At 47.7% G+C, this 18,322-nt stretch overlaps 1 protein-coding gene across 2 annotated transcripts in view; it reads left to right on the forward strand.

Moving 5' to 3' along the window:
- PGAP6 (post-glycosylphosphatidylinositol attachment to proteins 6) overlaps window positions 1-18,322 on the forward strand; it is a 52,739-nt gene that overhangs the window by 17,005 nt on the left and 17,412 nt on the right. For both annotated transcript variants that reach the window (XM_034783469.1, XM_034783470.1), the window contains 4 exons: window positions 8,314-8,521; window positions 10,690-10,823; window positions 11,286-11,551; window positions 12,919-13,268. In XM_034783469.1, coding sequence (XP_034639360.1) covers window positions 8,314-8,521; window positions 10,690-10,823; window positions 11,286-11,551; window positions 12,919-13,268 — 958 coding nt within the window. The remainder of the gene's footprint in view (window positions 1-8,313; window positions 8,522-10,689; window positions 10,824-11,285; window positions 11,552-12,918; window positions 13,269-18,322) is intronic.

Consider the following 18,322-nt stretch of genomic DNA (forward strand, 5'->3'; position numbering starts at 1 on the left):
GGGGGACATGAATTCTGTGCACGTGCAGTGACGCAGAATTCCTCCAGGAGTATCTATCATGACCTGCAGCAGCCAGTCCTGCTCCCAGCTCTGCTGATGCAGTTCAATGAGCCCTCACACAAGCTCTGCATGTGCATGTCATTTGCATGTTATGAGAAAGAGTAAATAGCACTTCCTTATTTACTTTCTCCACACCAGTCATGATTTTATTGACTTTATCATATCCCTCCCTTAGTTGTCTCTTTTCCAAGCTGAAAAGTCCCAGTCTTCTTAATTTCTCCTTATATGGAAGCCGTTCCATACCCCTAATAATTTTTGTTGCCCTTTTCTGAACTTGTCTAGCTTCAACTTCCAGCCATTGACTCATGTAATACCTTTGATTGTTAGACTGAAGAGTCCCTTATTAAATATTTGTTCCCCATGTAGATACTTAGAAACTGTGATCAAATCACCCCTTAACTTTCTCTTTGTTAAGCGAAGTAGATAGAGCTTCTTGAGTTTATCACTATAAGGCATATTTTCTAATCCTTTAATCATTCTCATGGCTCTTCTCTGAACCCTCTCCTGTTTATCAACATCCTTCTTGAACTGTGGTCACCAGAACTGGACACAGTATTCCAGCAGTGGTCACACCAGTGCCAAACACAGAGGTAAAACTGCCATATCAGGTCAGATTAATGATCCAGCTAGCCCAGGACCCTGACAGTGGCTGGTGCCAGATGCTTCAGAAGGAATGAACAGAATAGAGCAAGTTATAGAGTGACCCATCTCCCGTCATCCATTGCCAGCTTCTGGCAGTCAGAAGTTATGGGACATCCAGAGCATGGGGTTGCATCCCTGACCATCTTGGCTAATAGCCATTGATGGACCTATCTTCCATGAACTTATTTAATTCTTTTTTGAACCCAGTTATACTTCTGCCCTTCACAACATCCCCTGGCAATGAGTTCCACAGGTTGACTGTCCATTGTGTGAAGAAGTATTGCCTTATATTTGTTTTAAGCTTGCTACCTACTAATTTTATTGGGTGACCCCTGGTTCTTGTGTTATGTGACGGGGTAAATAACACTTCGCTATTCACTCTCTCCATACCATTCAAAGATGTTATAGACCTATATCATATCCCCCCTTAGGCGTCTCTTTTCCAAGCTGAACAGTCTAAAGCTTTTTAATCTCCGCTCACATGGAAGCTATTCCATGCCCCTAATCTTTTCTGCTACCCTTATTTGTACATTTTCCAATTCTACTATCTTTTTTGAGATAGGGAGACCAGAACTACATACAGGTGTGGGCATACCATGGATTTATATAATGGCATTATGATATTTTCTGTTTTATCTGTCCCTTTCCTAATGGTTCCTAACATTCTGTTCGCTTTTTTGACTGCTGCTACACATTGTGGATAGTTCTCGGAAAACATCGGCTCAATGACTTCAAGATCTCTTTCTTGAGTGGTAACAGATAATTTAGACTCCATCATTTTATATGTATAGTTGGGATTATGTTTTCCAATGTGCATTACTTTGCACTTATCAACATTGAATTTCATCTGTCATTGTGTTTCTCAGTCACCCAGTTTAGTGAGATCCCTTCGTAACTCTTCGCAGTCTGCTTTAGACCTAACTATCGTGAGTAAAAGTGTATCATCTGCAAACTTTGCCACGTCACTGTTTCCCCCCTTTTCCAGATCATCTAGTGCTGGTGACTTATTACTGTTTAATTTACCAACTTGTTCCAAATCCTCCTTAACTGACACCTCAATCTCTGACAGTTTCAGGGTATGTCTACACGGCAAGTTTCTGTGCAACAAGTTATACCACTTTTATTAAAGCGCTGGAATTAAACCATTGTTGCGTATCCACACTGTGCTCCTCGTGATGGTGGAGCGCATCCACTTTAGCAGCTCTTGCAAAGAGAGCAGTTCATTGTGGTAACTATCCCACTGTGCAACTGGCCGCAGGGTGCTTTGGGAAGGGTTTGCAATGCCTCATGGGGCAGGCACAGCATCACATGATGCAGGTTTCCCAATCCCATTGTTCCATGGGCATCCTACTAGATTGTGAGCTGCTTTTCAACTGAAGTGGTGGGGGGGGGAAGAGAGAGAGAGAGAGCGCGTGGGGGGGAGGAAAGAGTGTGTCAGCATGTTGTCTTGTAAGTTCATACAGTGGCAGGAAGCAACCAGTCCTGAGGCAGGGGGAGGGAGAATCTCTCTCTCACACACCTCTGTGTTCAACAGCATGAGCATTCCACATTAATGGTTTGCTTTGTGTCCTGAGCTTTGAAAGGGGAGGGGCACATGTCTCCAGGGCAGCCAAGTTCAGAACAATGAGCAGAGCAGCCACTTGATGGATTATGGGACACTTCCAGAGGCCATCTGATTGCTTTCTGCGCTGTAACATGTTTACATTGACAATACAGCGCTGGATCCTTTGCGCTGTAAGGCTTACAACTCGAAGTGATTTTTTGCAATGCTGCAACTGAGGAGTTTCTGTGCACAAAGTGGCTTGGCAGTGCGTACACCACAGGAGTTACACAGCAGAAAGCTGCTTTACTGTGCAGAAACTTCCCAGTGTAGACAAGGCCTCAGATTAGTCATCTAAAAAGAATGGCTCAAGTGTGGGCATCTCCCTCTCATCCTCGTCAGTGAAGACCAAAGAATTCATTTAGCTTCTCTGCAATGGCCTTGTCTTTCTTGAGTGCTCCATTAGTACCTTGATCATCCAGTGGCCCTACTGATTGGTTGGCTGTCATCCAGCATCTGATATTTGGCCTGCCTAATTATACTTTTACCCTTGACTTGCCAGACTTGAAGGTCCTTTCTATCTTCCTCAGTAGGATCTAACTTCCAATTTTTAAAAAGAACAGGAGTACTTGTGGCACCTTAGAGACTAACAAATTTATTTGAGCATAAGCTTTCGTGGAGCTTATGCTCAAATAAATTTGTTAGTCTCTAAGGTGCCACAAGTACTCCTGTTCTTTTTAAAAATTGGAAGTTAGATCCTACTGAGGAAGATAGAAAGGACCTTCAAGTCTGGCAAGTCAAGGGTAAAAGTATAATTAGGCAGGCCAAATATCAGATGCTGGATGACAGCCAACCAATCAGTAGGGCCACTGGATGATCAAGGTACTAATGGAGCACTCAAGAAAGACAAGGCCATTGCAGAGAAGCTAAATGAATTCTTTGGTCTTCACTGACGAGGATGAGAGGGAGATGCCCACACTTGAGCCATTCTTTTTAGATGACTAATCTGAGGCCTTGTCTACACTGGGAAGTTTCTGCACAGTAAAGCAGCTTTCTGCTGTGTAACTCCTGTGGTGTACACACTGCCAAGCCACTTTGTGCACAGAAACTCCTCAGTTGCAGCATTGCAAAAAACCACTTCGAGTTGTAAGCCTTACAGCGCAAAGGATCCAGCGCTGTATTGTCAATGTAAACATGTTACAGCGCAGAAAGCAATCAGATGGCCTCTGGAAGTGTCCCATAATCCATCAAGTGGCTGCTCTGCTCATTGTTCTGAACTTGGCTGCCCTGGAGACATGTGCCCCTCCCCTTTCAAAGCTCAGGACACAAAGCAAACCATTAATGTGGAATGCTCATGCTGTTGAACACAGAGGTGTGTGAGAGAGAGATTCTCCCTCCCCCTGCCTCAGGACTGGTTGCTTCCTGCCACTGTATGAACTTACAAGACAACATGCTGACACACTCTTTCCTCCCCCCCACGCGCTCTCTCTCTCTCTCCTCCCCCCCCCACCACTTCAGTTGAAAAGCAGCTCACAATCTAGTAGGATGCCCATGGAACAATGGGATTGGGAAACCTGCATCATGTGATGCTGTGCCTGCCCCATGAGGCATTGCAAACCCTTCCCAAAGCACCCTGCGGCCAGTTGCACAGTGGGATAGTTACCACAATGAACTGCTCTCTTTGCAAGAGCTGCTAAAGTGGATGCGCTCCACCATCACGAGGAGCACAGTGTGGATACGCAACAATGGTTTAATTCCAGCGCTTTAATAAAAGTGGTATAACTTGTTGCACAGAAACTTGCCGTGTAGACATACCCTGAAACTGTCAGAGATTGAGGTGTCAGTTAAGGAGGATTTGGAACAAGTTGGTAAATTAAACAGTAATAAGTCACCAGCACTAGATGATCTGGAAAAGGGGGGAAACAGTGACGTGGCAAAGTTTGCAGATGATACACTTTTACTCACGATAGTTAGGTCTAAAGCAGACTGCGAAGAGTTACGAAGGGATCTCACTAAACTGGGTGACTGAGAAACACAATGACAGATGAAATTCAATGTTGATAAGTGCAAAGTAATGCACATTGGAAAACATAATCCCAACTATACATATAAAATGATGGAGTCTAAATTATCTGTTACCACTCAAGAAAGAGATCTTGAAGTCATTGAGCCGATGTTTTCCGAGAACTATCCACAATGTGTAGCAGCAGTCAAAAAAGCGAACAGAATGTTAGGAACCATTAGGAAAGGGACAGATAAAACAGAAAATATCATAATGCCATTATATAAATCCATGGTATGCCCACACCTGTATGTAGTTCTGGTCTCCCTATCTCAAAAAAGATAGTAGAATTGGAAAATGTACAAATAAGGGTAGCAGAAAAGATTAGGGGCATGGAATAGCTTCCATGTGAGCGGAGATTAAAAAGCTTTAGACTGTTCAGCTTGGAAAAGAGACGCCTAAGGGGGGATATGATATAGGTCTATAACATCTTTGAATGGTATGGAGAGAGTGAATAGCGAAGTGTTATTTACCCCGTCACATAACACAAGAACCAGGGGTCACCCAATAAAATTAGTAGGTAGCAAGCTTAAAACAAATATAAGGCAATACTTCTTCACACAATGGACAGTCAACCTGTGGAACTCATTGCCAGGGGATGTTGTGAAGGGCAGAAGTATAACTGGGTTCAAAAAAGAATTAAATAAGTTCATGGAAGATAGGTCCATCAATGGCTATTAGCCAAGATGGTCAGGGATGCAACCCCATGCTCTGGATGTCCCATAACTTCTGACTGCCAGAAGCTGGCAATGGATGACGGGAGATGGGTCACTCTATAACTTGCTCTATTCTGTTCATTCCTTCTGAAGCATCTGGCACCAGCCACTGTCAGGGTCCTGGGCTAGCTGGATCATTAATCTGACCTGATATGGCAGTTTTACCTCTGTGTTTGGCACTGGTGTGACCACTGCTGGAATACTGTGTCCAGTTCTGGTGACCACAGTTCAAGAAGGATGTTGATAAACAGGAGAGGGTTCAGAGAAGAGCCATGAGAATGATTAAAGGATTAGAAAATATGCCTTATAGTGATAAACTCAAGAAGCTCTATCTACTTCGCTTAACAAAGAGAAAGTTAAGGGGTGATTTGATCACAGTTTCTAAGTATCTACATGGGGAACAAATATTTAATAAGGGACTCTTCAGTCTAACAATCAAAGGTATTACATGAGTCAATGGCTGGAAGTTGAAGCTAGACAAGTTCAGAAAAGGGCAACAAAAATTATTAGGGGTATGGAACGGCTTCCATATAAGGAGAAATTAAGAAGACTGGGACTTTTCAGCTTGGAAAAGAGACAACTAAGGGAGGGATATGATAAAGTCAATAAAATCATGACTGGTGTGGAGAAAGTAAATAAGGAAGTGCTATTTACTCTTTCTCATAACATGCAAATGACATGCACATGCAGAGCTTGTGTGAGGGCTCATTGAACTGCATCAGCAGAGCTGGGAGCAGGACTGGCTGCTGCAGGTCATGATAGATACTCCTGGAGGAATTCTGCGTCACTGCACGTGCACAGAATTCATGTCCCCCACAGATTTCTTTGCTTCCCCAAAGAAAAAATGACTTCCGGGCGGGAAGCAAAGGGAAGCTGCAAGAGCGGTCACACGCCCCTCCCCAGCAGTGGAGGCAGCTTGGTTTGGGTGCCCAGAGCAGCCGGTAGGGACGTAAATCACCGCCAGGAGAGGGATGCACGTGAGAGAGACACTCTGTCCCTCTCATTTGCTATTGCAGCACGCTCAGTATGGAGGGGCAGGGCTTTGGGGTGTTTCTGAGGACGTAGGCATGGGGCGGGCTCTGTCCCCTCAGGCAGAGCAGAATGTAGCAGCCTGCCTGCTTAGTGATTTATTCCCATTGTCTTTGTGAATTCCCCCAGGAGTATAAAACAGGTGTAAAAGTTTTAAGGCTTCTTTACAATGCCAGAGTGGTGTAGAAGAAGACAGTATGACCTTATAAATGCGTATGGTGCTTTAGTGATTAGAACTGATCTAAATTTTGGTCTGAAAAAATTTCCTATCAAAACATGCTCCAGGAACTGTTTGCTACTGACCTTTCTGGAGCTGGTCAGTAGCCAATATAAATTGTGAGTTTTGATTCCCCTGCCCTCATTTGCTCTTCAGTTGCCTGTGATGTAACATGGAGAGCATATAGCTGCATATATTTGTTGTCTCGAAATAAAGGGTAAAACCTAGCTATATTACTATTAGGCAAGGGGGTTTGCGCCCCACTCCTGTTCGCTATCCATTATATTGTAGTTTAAATAAATTACCAAAATAATTGAAACCAGCCCCTGTGGGGACTGGTCCAGGCCCCGCTGCACCCCTTGGATGTTCCTCCATGCCTCCCCAGGGGGCATGCCCCACAATTTGGGGACCTCTGGTGTAGATGCAGTGTTGCTTATGTCCACTCATACCGGCTTTCAGGAGCCATCCCACACTGTCCCACGCCGACAGTACAATTGATACTAGCACTTCTGGTGAGGATGTGCACCGCTGACACAAGGAGCAAAGTGTAGACATGTACAGGCAATGTAATTACTACGGCGGCTGCATGCCGACGTAAGTTAGGTAGATATAATTTTGTAGCATAAACATGGATTTAGCCTTTCTTGGGGCCTGGCAAAGTGCCTTGGGTATGGTCCCTCGCAGCTTTCTCTCTCAGAGGTAGGGAGTGGTGCTGGTAGCTGAATTTTCCCACGCCCTTGGACCAGCTCTAACTGCACTCTGCTGTTCTCCCCCTGAAATGCACGCAGCTCCCTCCTGCCCTCCAGCCTGGATGAATCTCTAGTGCCCCACTTATTTCTGCCGTTGATTCACCACTTAGCTCCCTCTTCCCAAGCACCCTGTGGATAAAGCCCTCCTGCCCACATTGCTGGCATATGGTGATGCCATCCTATAATGAATGGTGTGGCTGCCGCTGGAATCCCGTGGGCAGGATTGGCCACCCAATCTGAAAAAGGAAACTGCAGAATTAGAGAGGTTCAGAGAAGAGCAACGTGAATGATTGGGTCTGGGAAAACTCTCCAGTGAAGAGAGATTGAAATGACTGAGATTGTTCCCTTAGAGAGGAGAGGGATAAGAGGTGATGTAAGTCAGTCAAATAATTGTCTAGAAGTGATAGATTGGGAGTGTCTGTTCTTTCTGTTTGATAACACTAGAAAAAGGGGACAGTCAATGACTTTAAAAGGGAACAAATTCAACACTGATAAAGGAAATGCCCTTTCATACAGCAGGTAGTCACCACAGAGTTTTGTTGAGGCCCAGAACTTAGCAAGATTCAGAGAGGAACTGGACTCTTACTGGGTAGTGAGACTATCCAGTTGTTATAGTTTTGGAAGGACTATAAACCCTCCCACATTAGGGCTCAAGCCATCTTCTAGGAGAAGACTTCTAAAGGAAGCATGTTATCCCACAGTGGGACTGCAGGGTTCTTGCACCTTCCTCTGAAGCATCTGGTGCTGGCCACTATCTGAGACCGGATACTGGACTAGATGGATCTTGGGTCTGATTCAGCCTGACAATCCCTATGTCCCTTTGCTGCTGCAGCCCAACTTCCTGCCTGTGGCTGCTTGAATTTAATCAGTCACTGGTGTCTGGACTCATCTTCTCTTGGTGCTGGGGACACATTGGTTGCTCTGATCTCTGTCCTGTGCTGGCTAAAATGTCATCCCCATGTTGGTTTGCACACTGAGTACACTGGTGGCTGGAGGGGAAGGTGACTCCTAAGTTCAGACCCCTTGAGCACATTCTGCTGCTTTAATTATTTTCCAGGCCAATGAAGTGTTCCCACTTTCTTTTCCTCAGGGGGATTTGCCAGCAGGTCAAGAGTGGGAGGGGGCAAGGCAACATCTGGAGTCCAGCCTGCAGCTCTGTGCTCTCCTTGGGACCAGGCTGTTGCCTCCTTTCTGCTCCCCGGTTGATCCAGTCCAGCCTGGCTGTTGCTGTAGGTGCTCATGCTATTGGAGGGTGGGCATGGCATTTTATGTGCATCCTTCCCTGCTTTATCTTGCAGCTACTTCCGTTACGGAGCCCCTCCCGTTATTAACCCACTGGGCACTCGGTTTCCCTCAAATGCAACTGTCCGCCCATCCTACAACCTAACCATGACTCTAAGCATCACTCTGCAGAACAGTATCTTTGTGAACATCACCAACCCAGCTGCCGGAGACTGGTTCATCGCTGCACACCTGCCTCAGGCTGCAGGCAAGATCGAAGTGAAGGTAAAGGCTATAGGGGACATGAGTCCAGAATCCTTTCACCAGTCCAAGGCCCCCAGCAAGGGAAGCCCTTGCCCGTAGTGAGGAATGGCAGTAACTGTTCACCATGGCCTGTGCAGTTGGGCATGGAATGGCATTCCAGCCACGGGAGAGTCACTCTGCCAACCCCGGGTTCCCAGTTTGCAGCTGAGATGTGGGAGAGGGGCTGCATGGGGGTGGAACTCTCTGAGCTGTCCATGCACGCTTGGACCATGTCTATGTTCCTGTGGTAAGTGGGAGCCCAGCATCCAGGCAGGCTGTGAGATGGTTCCCCCTCCGCTGGGACACCAGGACATACAGCGAAAGGCTGTGTGGGAGCTACACCCCTCTGCCTCTGGGGAGAAGTGATTTTCTAGAAGATCTGCTCTAGGAATTATTGTAGTGTAGTTTTCTGGCCTGTGTTCTACAGGAAGTCAGACTAGTCAGCGGTACTCAAACTGTGGGTCGTGACCCTGTTTTAATGGGTTCGCCATTAAAACCCCCTACTTGGGACTGAAGCCCTTGGGTTCAGCTTTGGCCCCCCTCTGCCCGGGGTGTTGGGGCTCAGGCTTTGCCCCTCCCTCCTCCCACCTAGGGCGGCAGGGCTTGGGCAGGCTCAGGCTTCAGGTCCCCCTTCCTGGAGTCGTGTAATAATTTTTGTTGTGAGAAGTGGGAGAACCCCTGGACTAGATGATCACAGTGGTCCCTTCTGTCCTTTGTATCTGACTCCCCCAGGAGGGATAGACAGACTTTGCTGGAGCCAGACTGGCTGCAGATGCCAAGGGGACATTAGTTGGGGAGGGGCTTGAAAAATGTAGCCAATGCCACACAATTAGGCTTATTGTCCAGAGACTGACTTGAGAAATTCCACCATTCTTGCGGCTCTACCCTGAGACAGCCTGGTCCAGAGACACTGCCCTAGGGAGGCATCTGGGTAGAGCCTTCCACCAGGGAGAGGTACCCCGAGGGGCTGGGGACAGGTGGCATCAGGGCTGCTCTGTGTAACGGTAGGAGAGGCCAGGGTATCTGCAGACCCAAGTTGGCTGGTTCTGGTTCTGGTTCTGAGCTGTTTTGGGGGTTCTCATGGCATGTGCTAGGTGCAGAGGTTCCATTAGTACAGACTGGCTGCTGGAGGAATCCAGATTCCACTCTGCTCTGGCATGCCTGCTGGGAGTGCATTCTGCCTTCTCCCATAGGCTCCCCTTAGGGCAGGGGTCTCAAACATGCGGCCTACAGGCCGCATGCGGCCTGCAGAGCTCTTCCCTGCAGCCCGCCAAGCTCCCCACCCCACCCCCCATTTACTTCCTGTCGCCGCTCCCCTCCCTCCCCCGCTCCCTCCCCCCCGCTAAGCTCCCTGCGCGCTGCTCCCTGATGTTTGGGGCCGGGTCTCTTCCCTGGCCCCGCCTGCCGCCCCCACGCACCTCCCCTGAGTATCCCCGGCCTCATTTGCTGCCCCCTCACCTCCCCAGAGCCTGCAGCTCATGCTGACTCTGCTCTGCTGTCTTCCCGCATCACCTGCTGCTGCAGGGTCCTAGTGCCACCCTCCACTAGGGCCAGGGCAGGCTGCCCTTCCCCTGCCCTTCTGCCCTAGTCCTGAGCCTCTCCAATGTCCCGAGCCTCTCCAATGCTCCAAACCCCTCATCCCCAGCCTCACAGCCCTCACCCCTGCACCCCCTCCTATCCCCAAACTCCATCCCAGAGCCTGCACCCCCACCCCCTGCCCCAGCCCAGAGCCTGCACCCAGCACCCAAACTCCCTCCCAGAGTCTGCACCCCAGACCCCCTCCCCCATCCAAACTCCGTCCCAGAGCCTTAGGCAGGTGGGGGTGGAGTTTTGGGGGGGCAGGTTCTGGGCACCACCAAAATTTCTACAAACCTGCCACCTCTGGAAGAGGCAGAGCAGGGGTGGAGTGGTGGACCCTGAGGGGTCCCAGTCCCCAGTTTGGGAACCCCTGGGCTTGGGTGTCGCTGTGTGTGAAGGCAATGGTAGGGGAAGGAGAGCATTGGTTGGGAGTCAGGAAGGGCTGGCAGTGGGTGCTGGTCCCTTGGTTATAGCTGGACTCTTCACTGGCTGATCTTTCACCCAACAAAGCAGTTTTCGGATTGGCAATCCCTGGTGGCTGATGCTAAACTGCCTTCCTGCTCTCCCTGCAGGGTTTCTCCATTCCATGCGCCTATATATTCCAGCCGGACATGTTTGTGCTGAGACTTGTTGATGTCCCTGTCCTGCAGCCGGACACTCCCCTGCAGCAAACCATTGCCTCTCCTGCTAGGCCACTGCATGTCAAGTAAGTGAGCATGACAGCAGAGATTGCTTGGAGCTGCGGGTGGGGCTTCTCTCCCACAGGTGCTGGCCTAGTAAAGGCGCACACGAATCTCATAGAGGGCCCTTGCTGCCTTGCACCTCAGAGCGAGCTAGAGCTTTGATAGTTCCCCTGGAACCAAAGGGTCTGTGTGTTGGGGGCGGGGAGGGGCTTGTACTAAATGGGGCCCCACTCCTTCAAGGAAGGGAAAGACAAGCTCCTTCATGGTGCTTTTAGAGACACAGTTACACATTACAATGCACCATCCTGGACAGGACTGTAGCAATACAAACCAGAGTGACCTTGTACTGGGCTCCAAAAGCCCCTCTGGACTCATTCTGGGAGGGTTTCACTTCTTAGGTCCTCGGACCTTCTCTGTCCCTAGTGCCCCAGGCTGGCTTGTGTTCAGGGCAGGTGTTGAGGTGTTGATGGCTCCCATTCCTGCAGGATCTTCATCCCTGAGTACACTGCCACGATGCAGTTCACACTGCGGAGCTGTGTGGTGAACAGCACAAAGGCTTGTGCCATCCGGGTCATGCTGGGCTCCATCATGCTGCCACAGTCCTTCCAGAAAACCCTCAGCTGCAAGGGGACAGCGGATTGCAGCCTGGTCCTCCATTCGCCCCCATGGGAGAAGTGGCTGCAGATCATGGCAGAGAATCTGGACACCACCAACGCCAGCATCTCCTTTGAGATGATTGCCTCCTTCACAGGTGTGCTCTTGGATGCTGCCAGCCATGTGGGGAAGGGCCAGTGTGCACATCAGTCTGCCATGTCTCCACTGGGCTTTCACCAGCACAGGCTGGCTTGCTCCTATGCTCTTCCTAGAGTGGGAAACGGGGGGGCAGGAGGGAAACAGAGGTGGGACAAGCCCCATGTCTTGAGAGGGGCAGCTTATACCGTGTGACTGGACGTAGTCGTGTGGGTCACTGTCCCCTGTATCCCTGCTGCCTGGCATGGCTAGGCCATTCAAGCTTTCCAGGAGGCTGGGATCCAGTTGTGCCTTGTGTGTGCTGCTCCTTGTTAAATGATTGACCACTGGGTGTGAGGCCTCCCTGCTGTGTGCTTACAGCTGATTCTGTTGGGTGGAGCAGGAGGCCTGTGTTGGGAATTCAGAAGAGCCCAGGGTTTCTCAGCCACAGACTTCTTCAAAGGCCATTGGGGCGGCAGAGGCTAGCTCAGGGCACTGCAGTGAGAGAGGCAGCCTCTCCCCTCCAGCACTGAGGCAATAACCATCTGCTGGCTGTTTGGCGGCTCTGCAATGAGCCTGGTCTCTGAACGATGTGGGGCAGGCCACTGATGCATTGGGTGCCCCAGACTTGTTTGGCTCTCAGAGCCGGGTTTTACTTTGGGGAGTTTATCTGATCCTTGGAAAGTTTTTAACAAATTAGCTTTTAGAAACTCTTTTCTCCCACCTGATAAGAGGGCTCTGGGGGCTCTGCCTTCTGCAGCAGCTGGTGGGCTCTCGAGGCAAGAGAAGAGCATAATCCTAGGTGGTTGTAGGGAAGCAGTGTCTCTAGCTGCTGCAGAAGACAGAGCTTTGGGGAGGGGAGGCAGGAGCTGAGCTCAGTAATGGGGCACTTTGTCCCCTGTGAGTACCTGGTTGTGGTGACCTGCTGCCAAAGCCAGTGGATCACTGAGTGTCACAGTTCAGATTGTGCCCCCGCGCTTTGGGGTTTATTCCTGGTCCTGTAACTGGGCTTGAGGCAGATTTAACTCCCAACCCCACCTCCCAGTGCAGCAGCATCACCAGGCCTGTGGGAAGCTGTGGTCCCTTGTGTGCATGGAACAGTTGGGAGACGACTAGCGCTAGTGTCCCATTCTCGTGTGGCAGCAGTTAGTGCGGGTGCCCCACGCCCCCTGTACCCACTTAGTGTGTGCACCCCTTCAAGTCTCAGCCACCTAGAGGGGTGAGGCCTGGTTTCCAGCCCTGGCCTCAGGATCAAATGGCTTTGCTTGGCAGTCCTATGAGCTGAAGGCCTAGCATCCCCCTAAGCAAAGTCCTCCAGTTCCAATGAGCGGTGTCTTCGTGGTGGTCTCGGTCACTCTAACCTTCCCTTCTTTCCTCATTGCTCTGCAGCTTGCAAGCCGGGGAGCACCAATTTATTCCTTAACTTCTACAACAGCCTGAATCAGAGCCAGAGCACTCCAGCCCTGGGCGGGGGTCGCAATGCCAGCACCCTGGGAATGTTGGGGAACACCACTCTACTCGCAGTGAGTGCTGCAAACAATGCATCCAACCCAGGGACCTTCTGCGTCCAGAATCAGCCCGTCATCCGTGAGGACCTGGACGTTGCCTCTGTGAGGTTCAGAGTTATAAATGGGCCCAGCATTCCTGTCCACTCTGAATTCCCCACGCTTCTCCTCTTCAACTTGAATACTGGCATGGACAGTGGAGGCACCCTGGTGGTGAACCTGCTGCTGAACGAGGTACAGTGTGCTCCCATGTAAGCTGTCACCTTTGTGTTGGCATCTTCTCTCTATAGTTGCCCTGCCATGCATGCATATACATTGTTCGTGAGCCATCTAGGGAGTGTAGGTGCTAGCAGAGCTGCAGGGGCAGGCCTGAGGAGGCTGGGAGTTGGTGGGGAGCTACAGAGCCATGGGAGAACCTCCCTATACATTGCTTTTCATCTTTCAGTGTCACAAAGAATTTTACAGATCTGCCATTCTGTATCTAGCATGTCCTGCAGGCTGGATCTGTGGGGGAGAAAAGTGTCCTGACTGGGGGGCCAAGAACTGTTATTTAGTCAGTGTCTCTTAGTCGCAGCAGAGCAGAAAAGTCCAGCCTGTGGAGAGGCAGTGGGAAAGAACTTGAGCTTTCACAACAGCCCTAGCCCAGTCATCACTGAAAATGCTAGGTTGCAGAGCCTCCCAAACAGCTGAGAGAAGCAGGGGGCTGCTCACATTAGCAAGGGAGGAAGGATGGTCCAGTAGTTAAGACATTGGCCTGGGACTTGAGACATTTTGGTTCAAGTCCCTGCTCTGCCAGGACCTTGGGAAGTCACAGCCTCTCTGTTGAGTGACGGCAACTAAAATGTATTTCTCCATGCCTGTGATCTGGCAAAACAATATGCTAGAGTGAACAGCCTGTGCTGGGAGGTCAGATCCACCCCCCTGTTCCCCTTCTGGGAGCTTCACCCTGATATGTTGATGAATGGCTTGGGCAGCGACTTGTGAGCCTTTCAGTGAGCATGTAATACATGCACTGCAGTGCATGCTGTATTACTAGCAGCACCTGACTAGAAAACTTCCTAATGCTCCAAGCAGGTTAGTCTCACCTCTTCCCCTGGTGCACTGGGGGTGAGAGCAATCTCCGGGATCCATGACTGGTTGGCATGTGGCAGTTCTCCAAAAAGGGCCATATTTTTGGAGTTTAATGTACCCACCCTCTGTACACAGACATCATTTATTATTAAGTAAATTTAGATGAGGTATGATAGGGAGCTATCAAGTGGTTCCGTAAGCCTGTAGATGAGGTGAAGCAGCGGTACCCAAAATGAGGATAATGTTTGCAGTTCCAGAAACACTGCAACGTGACTGACTACAGCTTTTACTGTTAATTACAACACCGTAATGTGGTGTTTATTGGTCAAAGCTACCAAATGAGAACATATTACAAGATTTTTATTGGCGTTGCATGGCCAAGTATTTTTTTTTTCCAGAAATGATGAAGCTGTTTAGCATGTGGCAAAAATAGCAAATCTCAATATTTTCCAATATGCTGACATGAAATGTTTTCACATCCCATATTTTTAATTGTCAAAGTATCTCACAAGTGATTATAATAGTTTTCTATATTTTCAGTTGAAATTTGCTAACCGGATCAGTCTCTCACTGAGGGTTGTGCACCAGTAGCAGTAGATTTCGTACCCATAGTTTGTACTGCATAGTGCGTAGATATAAATATACATGAATTCCTAAAGTAATGCTTCTCCATTTGTAAGCTTTTGTTCATACAATGTAAAATGTAATCTGCCTGATAGAAGGTTTTAATTTGTAATTGCCCACAGATGCAGTACTAGCTGTTCTAGCTATTCTAGAAACTAGCTTTTTAATTCAGTGGCGCTTATGCACAGGTCATTATTAGTGTTAGAGATGACAATACACAGCTTCATACTGGGCTTCAGTCAAAGTGCTCACTGAACAAAAATGGCAATTTTGATACTAATATATAGATTTAATTTAGCACGAGTTTGTGTACTTGTACAAAATAACAAGTGGTAGTAGTGGGGGTGGGAATGCTAACAATGTGCTTTGGAAATTTTACCTCTACAGGGAAGTTAAGTATATAAAGACAGAGAGAATACAAGTCCCTTAAAGTTTACATCAAAGAGAAAAAGGCTCTCCGCAAACTTTGAAAAATGTTTTGTATTTCAAGAAAATCAAAAGAATGCAAAACTGTCAAAAGCCACCAGTGCTGAACAGAATTCTGTGATGCTGGCAGCAGACTCCAGGAGAGAGTAATTGTGTTGGCGGCCTCTGCATGAGTTTTCTAGTGTAGAGGATTTGCTGCCAATACTCTATCACAGGGGTTGCTTTCAGAAATGCAGACACGAGTCAGTTTTGGCACACCAGCAGAGTTGTATTGAACCCCGGAAAGAAAATAGACTCTGAAGCTGATAAGAAAGCATCATGTTCATCTGCGTCTGTAACCATCGGAGCAAGCCCGTCTTCCAGCGACAGGTCCTGTTGCATTGTTTGCTTGAGAAAACCACATGAAAAAGATAAGAAACTTCATAAAATAGAAACATACAGGAGAGCAACCATTCTAAGAGAGGCAGCATTTCAAAGCAGAGATGGTGACATGTTGCAAAGAATATCTGTGGAAGACTTCATTGCTAAGGATGCAGTTTGTCACTCAATATGCCTTTCTTCCTACTTGAGTACAGTGACTCTTAAAGCAAAACTATCCAGTTACACTGCAACAATACAGTCACCTCATTTTATCAGCTGATTGAAGAGATGTACATAATATCATTGTCTAACAAGAAGGCTCTTTTTCTGTCCAAGCTGCTACAAAGATGCAGAGCCCTACTTCCTTCGGATGTCGAAACTGTAAACTGTTCCAGTAGCAAATTACAGGCAAGATTAGAAAACAAACACAATGGTTCTGCACTTCATTTCATTCACAGCATGGACAAGGCAAGTCTACCATTCTTCTGTGCACTGCAGTAACATTAGCTGATGCTATCCAAGCTGCTAGTAATCTGAAACAGGAAATTAAGTCATCCAAATGTTTTATGGATGTTCTTCTAGTGAATGAGCCTGATCAATAGCTTTTAAATGAACAAGTGGTTTTATATAATACTGCTTCAATCTTTCGGTCTGAAATAGCCAAAATGAAAGCCTTGGAATATTATCCAAAGTCAGATGATAGTAGTTCAGAGGTCAGCTACTTTTGTGCTCCAATTGGTGCAGGAGTTTGTCCTTTGGCTGATTGATAGATAAAGAGGCATATAATTCAGCCAGCAAGAGGTATCATCCTTCAGAAGACATTTAAAGAAGATAGCTCTCAATTGCAGAGTGCATCATATTTAACAGTTCCAAAATTATCACACCACTGCATGTAAGCCTTGCTGCACAGCTATACCATGAGTTTAGGTCTTGCAAATTAATTGACATATTACACATTCCTGGATTCCGCATCAGTTATGATGAGCTCAGCTGGCTCATCACTACTGCTGCAAAAACTGAAGTAGAAAGACTCCAGGGAGGTATGTTCATTCCAAATGAATTTATACCACTTCATGCTGGTGGAGAGCTTCTCCATGGAGGAGATGATAATATAGACATCAATGTAGAGACCACTGATGGAAAGAACACCTTCCATTCAATGGCTAGAGTGGTATTTCAAGACCAGTCTACATGTAGTCCAGCATCACAAGAAATATCACTGAAGTGTAGGAAAGAAAAGTCACTTACTCTCTCTGGGCAATCAGTGTTTGAAAAACCTAGAACACGTCCAGAACCAACTTGCCATGAAAAAGTACTGGAGAAAATAAACTCTTGTCACCTACATATGAACGCTGTCTGAGATCTCTCCTTGTGTCTTTTAAGATGACTACCTCGTGATGTCCTGCCAGTACCAGATGCTGCTCCTACTGCTGTTCACACTCAGGTGGTTCCATTTTGGCCTAGTTTCAACCACAAGCTTGCAACAAAAAAGAGCACCTACACAGTAGTTTCATATATACCTATTGTGGAGGCCAAACCAGCTGACATGGCCACAATCTATCCTACAATGCTGAAAAGTAAGGAAATGACAGGGATCAGCAGCTGAGTGCTGTTGCTCAGCAAGTGAAATGGACTGTCCCAAATGAACTTGATACCACTGTAATTTTTCTGGGTGCTTTTCACACCCCGTGCTGCTTTAGTGCATGTACTGGGAAATTTTGGGGAAACACAGGATTGCGAGACCTTCTTGTTGATTCTGATGTATATGCAGCTTGTACTGCAGCTCAAATGCTTGTTGGTTAGCAATTCAATCATGCTCTATGTGGCTTGCTTCTAGCATTTGAGGCCCTGAGTGCACTGGAACTTTATTCGTTTGTTCAGTGGTGTGAGCAAGGAAGAGGTGCTCCTATAGTTCCAGCATTTGTCTGGCAAATGTTGGCTGATGCTCAAAAGGTGTTTGAGTCTGAAGATACCGAGTCCTTACAACATGTTGTTAAAGAGATGATGCTGTGACTCAGCCTATGCTACCGCTACTGGAGGCATACCAGATAAGGGAGTATGCCAAGCCTCCTACATTCAAATTCTCGGATCATTTTCTCCAGGTTATACAGATACTACTTCCGAATGTCCATACAGAACGAGAGGATGATTGGAAACTTCACCTATGCTCACACACAGTGTGCAATGCTACCATGTTTTACTGCAGACAGGCCCTGAAGAAGTACATAGTGCCTTTGAATCTGGCATTTGCTTTGTGCCAGACTCCTGGTTCTTTTAGTGAAATTTGGAGGAGTTGTCGTCGTCTTTCGTATGGTTGGTGTAGAACAGCAACTACAATTTCATCTGAAGTTGATTGAGCCAAATGGCTACAGCAGGAGTAGCAGAATTTATTGCAATAATGCCTCCTTCATATTTATAAATTGGGCAGTAGGTAGTGATATGTTCGATGGTCTGTTGTGGGGAACCATACTCCCATGCTGGGGAGTCCTTGATTTTTCATTTGTGCATTAGATGTCCACATATACCATGATTGGTTCGGATTCGGTTCAGAGTTGACCAAGATGACCATGGAAGGTCAAACCCAGGAACATTCTGCGTGGGATTTGGCACAAGGTGCTTATTTTCAATGTCTTGTTTAACCCAATCTGCTTTCCAAGCCTCCTCCTGACCATAGCCTGATTGCATGAGGCTAAATGAATGTTCCCTGAAAGGCTTGCGGGACTTAAGGCATTGTGAGGGGATGTTGTCAAGGTCTTGGTGGATAGGAAGATGTCTGTTTTCCTGGATTTGCTGAGCTTTGCAGAATG

Source organism: Trachemys scripta, chromosome 10 (genome assembly GCF_013100865.1).
Source record: "Trachemys scripta elegans isolate TJP31775 chromosome 10, CAS_Tse_1.0, whole genome shotgun sequence".
NCBI lineage: Eukaryota > Metazoa > Chordata > Testudines > Emydidae > Trachemys > Trachemys scripta.